Below are 13,683 nucleotides of genomic sequence, written 5' to 3'. Positions count from 1 at the left end.
CACCCCAAGTCCCTTTCCTCCCACTCCTCCCTCTGGTATCAGCATCATCTTTTCTTGGTGGCTTTAGCCTCTTTTAGTGGCTTTTAGTCTCTTGGTGTCGGGCCTTCAGCCCCCCCACCGGACCCCCCAGTAGCCTTAAATACCCATTGCCTTTAAATCGACCCATTGGTGCCTTTAAGCCTCTCTCTGGTGACTTTAGTCCCCCTTTGGTGTATTTGTCCCCCTTTAGTAGCCGTGCGTCCCCCCTGCTGTCTTCTGGTCCCCTTTTATTGCGTTTTAGCCACCTTCTGGTGACTTTATCCCCCCCCCTTTGGTATCATTTATAGTCCCTCTTTAGTGGATTTTTATCCCCCCCCCCCCTTGGAATTACTTTTGTCACTCTTTTGTGACCTTCAGGCCTCTTTAGTGGGCCCCTTAGTCCCTTTTGGTGGCTTTAGTGCCTCTTCTGGTGCCTACTGTCCCCTCTGTGGCTTCGGCTCCTCTTTTGGTCTTTAGTCGCCCTTTTTTGGCCTTATTTCCCCTTTGCTGCCTTTAGGGTTCCTCTGGCCTTTAGTCCCCTTAGTTCCCTCTTAACCCAATCACAGTTCCAGCCAATGAACACCTCCAGGACTAAGGATCAAGCATTCACAAAGCACACAAGGTCAAAGCACAGCAGCCAACGTTCCCACCAAACTCTCTTTATATAAAAACCAACGCTGACTGTTTGCACAGCAGCAAGGAGATACAAACACTTCACCAAGCAACACCCCTCCCTTCTTGCCCCAAAGCATTCGTCCCAATTCAGACCTTTGTGAGGAGAGAGGAATTCAAACCACTAAAGTGCTCACTGAGGGGACACGACCTGAGCTCTGCATGTCCAACCCTGCTCTAAATAAAGCTTTGTTTGCTTTCACCAGCATCCAGCATATGAACGTGGCTTGTGAGAGACTCACTGCGGGACCCATCCCAACACCATCTGTGTGCCTCCAGCACCAGACTCTCACATCATACGTATTGTGACTCTTCCATCATCCTGCACACTTCTCATCCTTAGCTCCTCAGAAAACACCTAAGCTGCCATTCAAAGACTCCGGAAGATCTCAAAGGAAAGGGCTCAAGGATGTCGCAATGTAATCATGGCGGCCTACATTCCGACTTAGTGAATTGCCGTCGTCCCTCCAGCCCATCAGGGCACCAATGTGCATCGAACCAGGAGAGTCAGGTGCAGCAGTCCAGTGCCAAGCCCATGGACGTGATGTGCTTCCACAAGTGGCACCCTAATGGATTGAGCACCCATCATTACGGCCCCCTCAAGGAGCACCACCTGACCTATGTATCCATCCCCAAGTGCTGCACCCCTTATGCACCCCCCCCCATGCATTCCCACCTGTGCCACATACTGCACCAATTGTGCCCATGTCACCTCTTGGGCATGCCCCCCCATCCTGCTCGATCCCCCCACTGCTTGCACATCCCTGTGTATTCACCCCAGTGGCATGTCCCCCCCCCCATCCACACCCCCTCACTCAACTCATCCTCCATGCAAATACTTCTCCCATTGGGCATCCCCCCTTGTCAAACACACCCTATGGCATTCCCCCCAGTTACAAACACACCCTTTCAACACCCTACCCATCCAAAACACCATTCAACCATCCCCACTTGCCCCCTCCCCCAGGCAAGACCCCGGTCACTACACCCTTGGTATCACCCTGCTTTGTGCTACACACCCGCACACCATGCACTTGCACCCTCACTACACCCCCACATTCACACACACTTTTGCAACAAACCCTCTCGCCCCAAACCTCACACTTATGCATCCCTTCCCCCTCCCTGCACACCTCCCCAATGCATCCCCCCCTTCCACCATGGCATACCCTCCTGCACCACTGTCACACAACACCCTTTGCAAACCCCTCACCTGCCCAAACCCCATGCCACATCCAATTCCCCAGCACCCACCATGCAACACCCCTGCGCACATTCTACTCTCATATGCATCTCCATTCCCACCTGCATATACACCCTCCAGTGCACACCCATTTGCACACACACCCTTTACCAACACCCCACACCCCAAACTACACGCACTGTTGCACCCGCCAGGTGCAAAACCACAGGTACACACACCCCTGTATATGCATTCCCCCCTCACCCATGCCTGCACCCCCTCAGGCACCTCCCAGCCCATTCCGCACACACACCCCTTGCAAACCACCCCTACCTCCACCCCCACCTCCATGCCATAACTCCCTGGTGCACACACTCCCTCTATGCTTTCCCCCCCTTACTGTGCAGTGCACCTCTGTGCACACCCACCATTGCCACACGACACCCTCTTCAACCCACCCACCTCCCCCTCCCACGCCCCAACGACCCCGTAATGCACGCATGCTTATGCACCCCCCCCCCGTCACCGTGCATCCACCGAGTTACACCCCCACATACACCTTTCGCAACCTCACACCCACCCCAAATAACCCCCGCTTGCGCAAAACCCTTGCCACACACATGTCTATGCATCCCCCCCCCCTCACCATGCATGCCACCGATGCACCCCACATTCACAACACCTTTGAACCACCCACCTCCCCCGTCCAACCAACCCGTGCAAGATCCCTGTTGCACACAACCCCCTATTGGCCATTCCCCCCCCTTTACCGTGCAGCACCCCCCTGATAGCATCTTCAACTATTTCATTCCAATCCCAAGCCCTATGCAAAAACCCACCCAACTCTCCCCTATAACCCACACCACAACCATCCCCTCCCCCGAGCTTGCAAGAACAACCGGATCAATCACATCCCCTATTTGCAATTCCACACCCCCACCTCACCCCTGCAATGCACTTTAACCTACCCACCCCCCACCATTTGGCACACACACCCGCTTATTGCAACCTCACCGCAGACTCTCCCTGACCCCCTTCCAAAACCCCAAGTACCACACCCACACCCTATATGCACTCCCACTCCTCAGCCGATCAATGCACTGACCCTCACCCCCACATTGTGCTACACACACCACCCCTTTTGCACAATCCCATCTCCAGACACTTCCTCCCCGCCACTCCGCTGCAACACACCCCCTTATGGGCTATCCTCCCACTCTCCACCTAATCTATACCTAAATCACCCCCGTATATTGGCACACCCTCATCATGCACCCACACACCCTTTATAGCCAGTCCCCCAACACCACAGCCCTCAACCTAATATAACAGCCCCTCCACATCCCCACACCCCCGACATTGCACACGCATCCTTTGCAGCCCACCCAACCTCCCCCCCCACTGCAAACCCTTGTTGCACCACATGCTTCTATGCATCCCCCCTTCACATGCATCGCTATCCGAACTCACCCCACATTGTCACGACACGCCCCTTCCATGCCCACAAACCCAAACCCCACCTAATCCCCCACCTCCCCATCTTGCAAACGAACCCTCGATGCAACACACCCCTATGCACTCCCCCCTCCCCATGTGTGCATCACCCCCACATTCGCACCACACCTACCTGCAAACACACCCACCTCCCCCATAGACCCATGACTATCCCCACCCCCCATCATATGCACACTTGCAATTCCTCTTGCAGCGCTCACCCCACCCGCCCTCACCTGCAAGACCCCTGTGCACACACTGCCTACTGCATTCCCCCCTCACCATGGCATTGACCACTGCCACTCCCCACATTGCACACACGACCCTCTGCAACCTATCCCACCCTCCCCCCCCACTGGCAAACCCCTGGGGCTTCACACACCTATGCATCCCCCCACACCCTGTATCACTGATCATCCCACATGCACACACCACCCCTTTGCAACCCATCCACCTCACCTCGAACCCTCTGCAAACCCCTGCTCACACCCACTGCTAGGCATCTCCCCCCTCGCCACCAGCACGTACCCTCATGCACCCCCACATGCACACAACACCTGCAACCACACCACCTCCCTTATACCCCAACACCACCTCCCCCCCTGTGCAAACCCTTGGTGCAACACCACGTGCTATGCATCCCCCCCCCGGACACCCCACATTGCCACACGCACCCCTTTGCATAGGCCCACCACCTTCCCCCCCCCCCCCCGTCAAAACCCTATTGCACCACACCCCTATGCATACCCCCCCCTTACCTGGCATGCCACCTGATTGCAGCCCCACCATTGCACACAGCCCTTTTGCAACCCAGCCCCACCTCCCCCCTCCTAATACCCCTGGGCACACACTGCTCAGCACCCCCTCATTCCTGGCCATCCGCACCCTCTGCTCACCCCCACATTATGCACACACACCCCTTTGGCAACCCACCCAACCCCTCCCCCAAACCCGTGCAACCCCTGTTCACACACCCTAGGCATCCCCCCCTCTCTTAACCATTGCATCCGCACCCTACTTGCCCCCCAACATTGCACCACGCACCCTCCTGCCAACCCTACCCACCTCTCCCTCCCCCCCCCCACCCCCCCCCCACGTACAAACCCCTGTGCACACACCTTTGGCATCCCCCATCAGTTATACACTCTTACAGTTGGCACCCACCAGCCAATGCACACACACCTTTTTCAAACCAACCCACCTCCCCCCCTTCTTGGCAAGACCTGTGTCACACACCCCTATGAATCCCCCCCCACACCATGCATTGCCACCCTCAGTTCACCCCCACATGCACCACACCACCCTGCAACCACCACCCTTCCCATAACCCCATATGCACACCCCCCCCCACGGGATAGCACACTACACCCTTCGCCCACCACCTCCCCCCCCCCACTGACAAAACCCCTGTGCACACACCCCTATTGCATCCCCCCCCCTATACCTCATGCACCCACGACCAACAGTGCATCCCACACTTGCACCCACCACCCTTTGCCAAACCCACCCACCTCCCCTTAACCCAGACACCTCCCCCCCCCCGTTCAAACCCCTTGCACACACTGCTATGATCCCCCCTCCCCATGTTATTGTAACACCCCACTAAATTGCACACACACCCCTCTGGCACCCCCCAAAGGCCCACCAGAACCCCCTCCACCCCCTCCAATCGCTCACCGACAGCGCACACTTTGCCGTCCCCCACCCACACTCCGGTGTATGGCGGTGGTCTCCCTGCTGCGCTCACAGCCCCGACCCTTTGGCACAGCCGCACCGCCACGTCCTGCAGCCTCTCCACGTATCCCCTTAATTGCATCCCCCTCGCTTTCAGGTCCAACACGGGGAAAGCCAACAGCTGCCCCGGCCCGTGGAACGTCACGCTGCCTCCCCTCCGCACCGCAGCCAACCCCGCACCCGCAGCCCGCAGCTTCTCCGCCTCATCCTCCGTCGGGGCTCCCCGCAGCCCCCACGCATAGACGGGCCGTGCGGGTTCGCTCAGCACCAGGTACTCGGATGGTGGACGAGGAGGAGGAGGAGGACACCGAGCCGACCTCGCAGCCGCCACGCAGCGCTGCTGGACCCGCAAAGCTTCTTCGTAAGGCCGCAAACCCAACGAGACGGCCCGCACCGCCGGAACAGGCATGGCGGGGTAAGGGGGAGGGACATGAAGGTGAGGGAGGGGCTTATGGGGAAGTGGGAGGGATAAGGGAGGGGAAACGAAGGCTGGGGGTGGGATAAAGGGGCAGGGGTGGAAGAACAGGGGATGGGGTAGGGGTAGGGGTGAGAAGAGGGGACTGGGCCTAGGGTAAGAATATAGAGCCCAGGTGGATGTAGAAAGGGGTCAGGGCTCTTAGAGTGGAGTATAGGGGAAGGAGAGGGTGGGTGTATGTAGGTAGGGGGCAGGTTATAGGGCTTGGTGTTAAGATATAGGGCCCAGGTGTATATGTGTGTAGAGGGTGGAAACAAGGACTAGGAATGGGATGTAAGGAGAGGGGGTGGGGAACAATGTGTGTGGGTTAGGGTTAGGTATAAGAAGAGGGGACTGGGAAGAGGGCCTGGGGTTAGAATATAGGGCTCAGGTGGATGTAGGAAGGGGTTAGAGCTCTTAGAATGGAGTATAGGGAAAGGAGTGGGTGGATGTATGTAGGTAGGGGGCAAGTGTGGAGATAGGGTATAAGACTTGGTGTTAAGATATAGGGTCCAGGTGTATATGTATGTAGAGGGGAGGAAACAAGGCCTAGGAATGGGATGTAGGGATGTAAGGAGAGAGGGTGGGGAATAATGTGTGAGGGTTAGGGGTAGGTATGAGAAGAGGGGACTAGGCCTAGGGTAAGAATGTAGAGCCCAGGTGGATGTAGGAAGGGGTCAGGGCTCTTAGAGTGGAGTATAGGGGAAGGAGAGTGTGGGTGTATGTTGGTAGGGGGCAGGTTATAGGGCTTGGCATTAAGATATAGGGCCCAGGTGTATATGTATGTAGAGGGGTGGAAACAAGGCCTAGGAATGGGATGTAGGGATGTAAGGAGAGGGGGTGGGGAACAATGTGTGTGGGTTATGGGTTGGTGTGAGAAGAGGGGACTGGGAATAGGGCTTGGGGTTAGAATATAGGGTTCAGGTGGATGTAGGAAGGGGTCGGGGCTCTTAGAATGGAGTATAGGGGGAGGAGAGAGTGGGTGTATGTAGGTAGNAGAATATAGGGTTCAGGTGGATGTAGGAAGGGGTCGGGGCTCTTAGAATGGAGTATAGGGGGAGGAGAGAGTGGGTGTATGTAGGTAGGGAGTAGTGTAGGGGGCAGGAAAGAAGGCCTAGGAATGGGATATAGGGGGCAGGGAGTGTGTATGTGCTTAGAGAACAGGCATGGGGACAGTTTATAGGGCCTGGGGTTAGAATACAGGGTTCAGGTGGATGTAGGAAGGGGTCAGGGCTCTTAGAATGGAGTATAGGGGGAGGAGAGAGTGGGTGTATGTAGGTAGGGAGTAGACGTAGAGGCAGGATATAGGGCTTGGCGTTAAGATATAGGGCCCAGGTTTATATGTATGTAGGGGGCAGGAAACAAGGCATAGGGCCTGGTATTAAGATAAAGGGCCCATGTGTATATGTATGTAGGGGGCAGGAAACAAGGCATAGGGCCTGGGGTTAGAATATAGAGCCCAGGTGGATGTAGGAAGGGGTCAGGGCTCTTAGAGTGGAGTATAGGGGAAGGAGTGGGTGGATGTATGTAGGTAGGGGGCAGGTGTGGAGGTAGGTTACAGGGCTTGGCATTAAGATGTAGGGCCCAGGTGTATATGTATGCTGGGGGCAGGAAACAAGGCCTAGGACTGGAATATAGGGGGTAGGGAATGTGTATGTACTTAGGGAGCGGGCATGGGGACAGTTTATAGGGCCTGGGATTAGGATTTAGGGCTCAGCTGTGGGGCCCAGGGGATGAGGGATGGGAAGCAAAGCCTAGGAAAGGTTTATTGGGGTCTGGAGGTATATGGGGAGGGGGCAGGAGGGGGAATGGAGGCAAGGAATAGGATCTCGGGGTGGACCCAGGTGTGTGTGAGCGGAGGGAAGTCATGGTGTTAGGAGGGCAGGAATAAGGGACAGGGTGGACATGGGGACAGGAATTGGCCAGGGAATGGGGTATAGGGTGCCAGGGACAGATATGTGTGGGTATGGAGTAGATACAGGGGATAAGAGATCAGGAATAGGGGACAAGCATGAGAACAGAGGACTATGGATACGGCCTGAGATTAAGATGTAGGGGCCAGGGCCCAAGTATCTGTAGGAAGAGGACAGACACAAGGAAAGGAGACGAGAAATAGTAGACAAGGACAGGGGACAGGGGTTCAAGGATGGGGAACGTGCTCTGGGAATAGGATATAGGGGACAGAAATAAAACAGAAGAGACCAGGAATAGGGGGCAGGAGAGGGCAGAAGTGTGGGGACAAGGTATGGAATTAGGATATTGAATTAACTGAGATTAGAATACAAGGGATGTGGGTGATGGACCAGGAATGGAGAACAGGGGACTGAGGATAGAAATGGTACTTGGGAATTGATGTAGGGGACAAGTGCATGTGGGGAGGAGATGGGGTAGGTGGTAAGGGACCAGAAATGGGGAATGGGGACAGAAATGAGGATAGGGTATGAGGCCAGGGATTAGGATATAGGAACTGGGGACCACATATATGTGGGTGGGAAACAGGGGAATGAGGTTATGGAATAGAAGACAGAATCTAGATATATGTGGGTAGAGGGTGGGCACGGGGATAGGAGACTTGGAAAGGGGGGACAGGAGCAGGGCACAGACATGGGGATGGGGTCAAAGACAGGGAGCAGGGTGTGGGAATAGAATGTAGGAACAGGGCACAGGGTATGGGCGGATAAGGGAAAGTCACAGGGATAGGAGATCAGGAATAGGGGACAGTGATGGGACGGGAGATGAAAGACCGAGGATAAAGCTTGGGAATGGGATGTAGGGGATAGGACCTAGGTGGGTGTCAATGATGGGCTGGCAATGGTACAGGGAGCAGGGGACCAGGAACAGGAGACAGGAAGGGGTTGAGGGCCTGGGAGTAGGATATAGGGGTCAGAAATAGGGGACAGGAGTCAAGGCTTAGGTGTATGTGGGTAGGAGATGAGCTTGGGGACAGGGGAAATGGGACCAGGGTTAAGGAGACGGGGCCTGTTGCAGATAGGGGATAGGAAAGGAGGTGGAGAGGTGGCATGGATTGGCAATGGATTTGCCTGGAGAATGTGGAACATGGCCTGAGACAAGATAGGGAATGGAGTCTGCAGTGGGGTTAGGGGGTGAGGGACAGGAGGAGATAGAGAAGAGGCCAAGAGACAAGGGCCACGAGGAGGGAGCAGGATTGGGAAGGGGATGAGGTCCTGGGAGCATAGGGTTGGGGTCTGGTTCTGGAGCTCACAGACAGACAGGGAGAGGGGCTGAGAATGAGGATGACTGGAAGAGTCCAAAGACGGGGGGCAGCAGATAGGAGATAGGGACAGGGCATGGGGGTGGGGGTTAAGTCATGGGGATGAGAGATTGGGATATGGGGGTGGCTGATAGGGCCCAGGGCTCTGGGCTGGTGTCCCAAGGTCACAGATCGCACATGAGGTTATTGTACAAAAGCTCTCATACATAAAGCTAGCCAAGCTGCGTTGCATTGATGTGCTTTGCAATTAATCACACTGTGACTCCAGGAGTGATAACGTGTTCCTGGTGTGACTTTTTATTGCAGATGGAGAAAATAGGTCGGTCTGGTTGGGGTGCAATGAGTCAACCATTAAAGGCAGAGCCATTCCCAGCACAGTGTTACACGTTATCGACAAGATTAAGGTATGAAAGTCATGAGACACGCTTTTGATTTTTATAGCAAAATCAAATGTTAATAAATGTGTTTTTATCAGAAATAGGCCATGCTGGTCAGCCACCCCTTGTATTACCTGGTAATTCAGCTATCACCTGAGCGCCATGTGGGCTGCAGCTCTTCTCCGCGGGTGTCTGAAGGGAAGGAAAGGCGCTTTCCTTGTTTGCTTATGTTCCTGATGAAAAGGAGATGGGTGTTGCAGTGGGTTATAAAACTGATACAGCCTGGGAAACAAGACTGTGAATGTCGCCGTGTCATTGTGCCAGCTCGTCATGGGGCGTGTTTTGCTCCAGCAGCCCCTGTAGTAGAGCTGTTGAGGTTGGAAAGACCTCTAAGGTCATCAAGGCCAACCCCTACCCACCCCTACCACAACAACTCGTAGAATTATAGAATGGCTGAGGTTAGGAAAGACCTTGAAGGTCATCAAAGCCAACCCCAACCCACTCCCAATGTAAGGACTCATGGAATCATAGAATGGTTGAGGTTGGAAAGGCCTCTAAGGTCATCAAGGCCAACCCCAACCCACCCCTACCATGACAACTCTTAGAATCATAGAATGGCTGAGGTAGGAAAGACCTCCAAGGTCACCAACCACAACCCACCTCAACCATGTCCCCTAGGGCCACATCTATCCTCTTCTTTAACACCTCCAGAGGTGATGACTCCCCCACCTCCCTGTGCAGCCCATTCCAATGCATTACCACTCTTTCACAGAATCATTTTCCCCTAATATCCAGCCTGACCCTCCCCTGGTGCAACTTGAGGCCATTACCTCTTGTCCTATCAATGGGGGCCCTCAACTCATGGCCATCAACCCCCACCTGAATTTGGGGTCTCTGCAGTTGCTGCGGGGCCAAGGCCAGCTGGCAGCGCCTGCCCTTGGCAGGAGACACTTGTATTTTGCACCCACATTGTGTGTGTATTGAATTATTTCCTTCTTTATGATTAAGCTTCAAGTTCTTGCTGGACATCAAAGCCAAGTGCTCTTCCTTTTTGGCGTGCAGCAGCGCTGCCTGCGTAAGATGGGGGGAACTGTGTGCAGTGGGTCGGGGATCCTTGTAAATAAGAAAGCAGAAGTGAACATGGATGAGTAACCAGGGTATTTACTGTCAGTATCCTGCTTTTGAGGCAGGGAGGATATAGAGAAATTTGCATGGAAGGGAGCCACGGATGGTTCACATTCTGTCCTTATGCCAGGGTTTGAGCATTGTTAAGGGTTTTTCCTTTGTGACGTGATCATTTACTGTTCAGCATTGCCTTTTCCTTTGAGTGCTTGCTGAGTTTCTTGAATCCTCACCAACTCCTCTGATTGTAGTAGCAGGCAGGGCCGGTTCTTCTGGCAGGAGGCAGCAGGCAGAAGGACATTACCCCCTCGGGGAGGCTTAGGGCTGAGGCAAGCCAGGGTTTAATAGCAGGAAGGGGCTGAGAGGACAAAGGTGTGAGGCAGGTGCCTGCAGGAGGGGGGCTGCTGGGTCAGCATCTTGGCTCCGGTGCCATCCGTGACTAAATTCCTGTTGACTTTGGCAGGACCGGGATGTCACAGAGAGGCAATGAAGCTGTCCTGGTGTCGTGGGCAGAGCTGGGAGTGGGGTGCTCAGTCTGAGTGCCCCTCACAGCACCAGGTATGGGGACATCCCCTCCATGAGCCTTTGAGCAAAATCCCATCTTTCTTCAAGCAAAAGGTAATTGACAAATCATCTCCTTTTTCTGAGGGCCATGCCAGCACCAGCACTGACTGCTCTCTGTGTTTAGCAATCAGAGGAAGGATTTGAAGTGTGCAAGAGTTTGGCACATGGAATAGAGCCCAACTCTGCTATGGGCTATACAATCTCAGCAGAAAAATCCTGCTCTGAGGAAACTGGAACACTCTTGGTCGTGTTTCTGGGGCCTTCACCAAACGCCTCTTCTCATCCATTGTGCTGGACAAAGCTTAGAGATCATCTTCTCTATTGCTCTCATCATGGAGGATCAATCACTGCCATCTAGTGATCTCTGGGACATCAGTGATAAAGAGGTCTCTTGGGTTGGTGTGTAATGGAAGTACTTCCTTAGTCGAGCAGAATTACATTTCTATGATGAACTTTTAATGTCTGATCGAGTTGTGATTTCTTCTCTCTTGCATTTTATAGCACTGTTTCCTCACATCAAGCATTGGCACAGGAGGGCAGTGGATTCCCCATCCATGGAGGTGTTCAAGAGCCATGGGGATGTGGCACCAAGGAACATGGTCAGTGGGCATGGTGGGAGTGGGTTGGGGTTGGACCTCGTGATCTTAGAGATCATCTCCAACCTCAATGATTCTATGATAAGGAGGTGGCTCTGGGAAGCTTTAAGCCCTGAGTTCATTTTTCCTGTATGCCCATTACAGATTCCCATATAGTAGCTCAGAAGGGTCAACCAAATCCTTGCACCACGCACTGCTATCACATTAAGTGCTGCAAGCCCTGCCTGATAATCCTGCAGTTCACTTTGAAGGATGAGCATTGCTACCACGGCTTATTCCACAACAAACCTTCCACCAAGGTTGCTGGGAGGGAACGGCTCAGGCAGAGCTTTCCAGTTCATTCAGGCATGGTCTTGGTGGATGTGGCCCATAGCCAGAGCCGCTCTGACCCCCATTATATACTCAGTGACTCAAAGAAACGTTCCCGAGGCTGTGACAAAAGGGAAGAAAAACAAGGAAGTGTACGTGTGAGGCTGTGCTGCAGGCTGCACGCACCAGGGGTGCATTTAGGAAGTAGTTAAGGAAGCTCCTCACTGCGCCTGGGGAGATGGGTCAGAGCTGGGGCGAGTTTCTGTGTCCCTTTGGCTTCTCTCCATTGTCCTTTGAGGCATCTCAGGTCAGCATGGCTACTCCAAGCTCCCCGTGCTGCCAGGAGGTGGGGATTCTGCTCACAAAGCAAAGGTCTGTGCACACACTGCTCCTCTCTCATTGACGTTGGTGAGGTAAATCCTGTCTCTGCTTTGTCCCCAGTAGATGGAGGTCAGCATTCTCTCAGGGCAGCCAGTCCTTGCTGGAACCATCCCAGCTGGGTTAAGCATTCATCAGAACATCTCTGATAAGAAGGATCTTCTGGAAGAGCTGAATTAGGGAGTGGGATCCCATGTAGTTATATTGGCAGGTCTTTGGAGACCCAGAAAGGACACCGAGGACTGGGAGAACTCATTGATAGCAGCTCTGCAGTGAAGAACTTGGTGCTCCTGGTGGATGAAAAGCTGGACGTGAGCCAGCAGTGTGCTCTTGCAGCCTGGAAGGCCAATGGTACCCTGGGCTGCATCAACAGGGTGGGGGCAGCAGGCAGGGCTGGTTGTTACACACCTTAAGACCCAGGAGTCAGACCAGCTCCTCATCCGGTGTCCCTTAGAAGCTTGGCTCCTTTGTTGCTTTGTTGACTTTAGTTTTCATACCTGCAGGAAGCTGACGCTTAACCGTTGGATTTAGCACAACAGAAAAAGGTGGGGCGAGTACGTGGCACTGCTTATAGACTGATCTTGGCACTGCTTATAGATTGATCTTGAACTGTCTTACTGAGACGTTATACCAATGGGGAAGCAGAGAAATCATGCTGCATTCAGAGTCATGCAATATGCCAGGGCCAGGAAGAACCATAGATTCACAGTATCACTAAGACTGGAAAAGACCTTTAAGATCATTGACTCCAATCATACCATAGAATAACAGAGCAGGAGGCGAGGAAATGGGGAATTTGGGAAGGAATTCAGCTTTGTGATGTGGGAATGATTGTGCTTGCCTTTGTTTATCAAAAGCTTTGAGATACTGTGTGATAAAGCTTTAGTTTTGGAAATGCCATTTAGCAATACTCAGTGTCTTTTTAACCTCAACAGCATCAGTCTTCAGACATTAATGAAGTTCCCACCCTTTCTTCTCTGTCCTTCTGTACTAGAAACCTGCCGCTTCTCTCCTATTCATGGGACAAAGAAGTACCACGGAGGTTTGGAGGATCAAGACTCAGATAGGAAGGGATTGGGAAAACTCTGCTCCAACCTGCTGCTCAAAGCAGGGTCTGCTCTCAGGTTGGGTCAGATTGTGGAGGGCTTTATCCAGTTACAGAACCATAGGATCATAGAATCATTAAGGTTGGAGAAGACCTCCAAGGTCCCCAAACCCAACCCCAAAACACCCCACCATGCGCATTGACCACATTCCTCAGTGTCACATCTCCACGATTCCAGCAGTAGTGACTCCTTCCCTGGTGCAACATGAGCCCACTTCAACATAAGTGAGATCAGAACCAGACTTCATTCCAAAGAAGAAATCCTCTGGTGGAAGAGCTTCAGTGAACTCACCATAACCCTCAGGTCAGTCTGCAATACCCAAACATACACTGTGCTCCGGAGGTGAAGAGTTTAATACTGCAGTTACTGGGTCAGGAAACCATCCCAAATGTAGAAGGCAGGAAAAAAAAACAAAAGATGAAAAGATGCTTTAAAGAAAAGAAA

The 13,683-nt window shown here is 53.4% G+C and overlaps 1 protein-coding gene and 1 long non-coding RNA gene across 5 annotated transcripts in view; one reads left to right on the top strand and one right to left on the bottom strand.

Moving 5' to 3' along the window:
• Positions 1-5,576, bottom strand: part of LIPT2 (lipoyl(octanoyl) transferase 2) — an 8,132-nt gene extending 2,556 nt beyond the window's left edge. The window contains exon 1 of the mRNA XM_015852629.2: positions 5,045-5,576. Within this exon, the coding sequence (XP_015708115.1) occupies positions 5,045-5,510 (466 nt within the window). The 5' untranslated portion in view covers positions 5,511-5,576. The remainder of the gene's footprint in view (positions 1-5,044) is intronic.
• Positions 5,577-6,554: 978 nt separating this feature from the next.
• Positions 6,555-13,683, top strand: LOC107308625. 4 transcript variants are annotated; one of them, XR_004306013.1, is made up of 6 exons: positions 6,555-6,636; positions 6,834-7,798; positions 9,094-9,191; positions 10,750-10,844; positions 11,352-11,449; positions 12,197-13,683. It is a non-coding gene; the product is annotated as an uncharacterized LOC107308625 (long non-coding RNA). The 4 variants fall into 4 exon arrangements; XR_001552860.2 differs by lacking the exon at positions 6,555-6,636 and having other exon boundaries at positions 6,653-7,798; XR_001552861.1 differs by lacking the exons at positions 6,555-6,636; positions 6,834-7,798 and having other exon boundaries at positions 8,696-9,191; positions 12,200-13,683.

The sequence above is a fragment of the Coturnix japonica genome, chromosome 1, assembly GCF_001577835.2.
Source record: "Coturnix japonica isolate 7356 chromosome 1, Coturnix japonica 2.1, whole genome shotgun sequence".
Taxonomy (NCBI): domain Eukaryota; kingdom Metazoa; phylum Chordata; class Aves; order Galliformes; family Phasianidae; genus Coturnix; species Coturnix japonica.
Note: the sequence above shows the minus strand (reverse complement) of the source record. Positions and strands in the feature narration are given on the sequence as shown.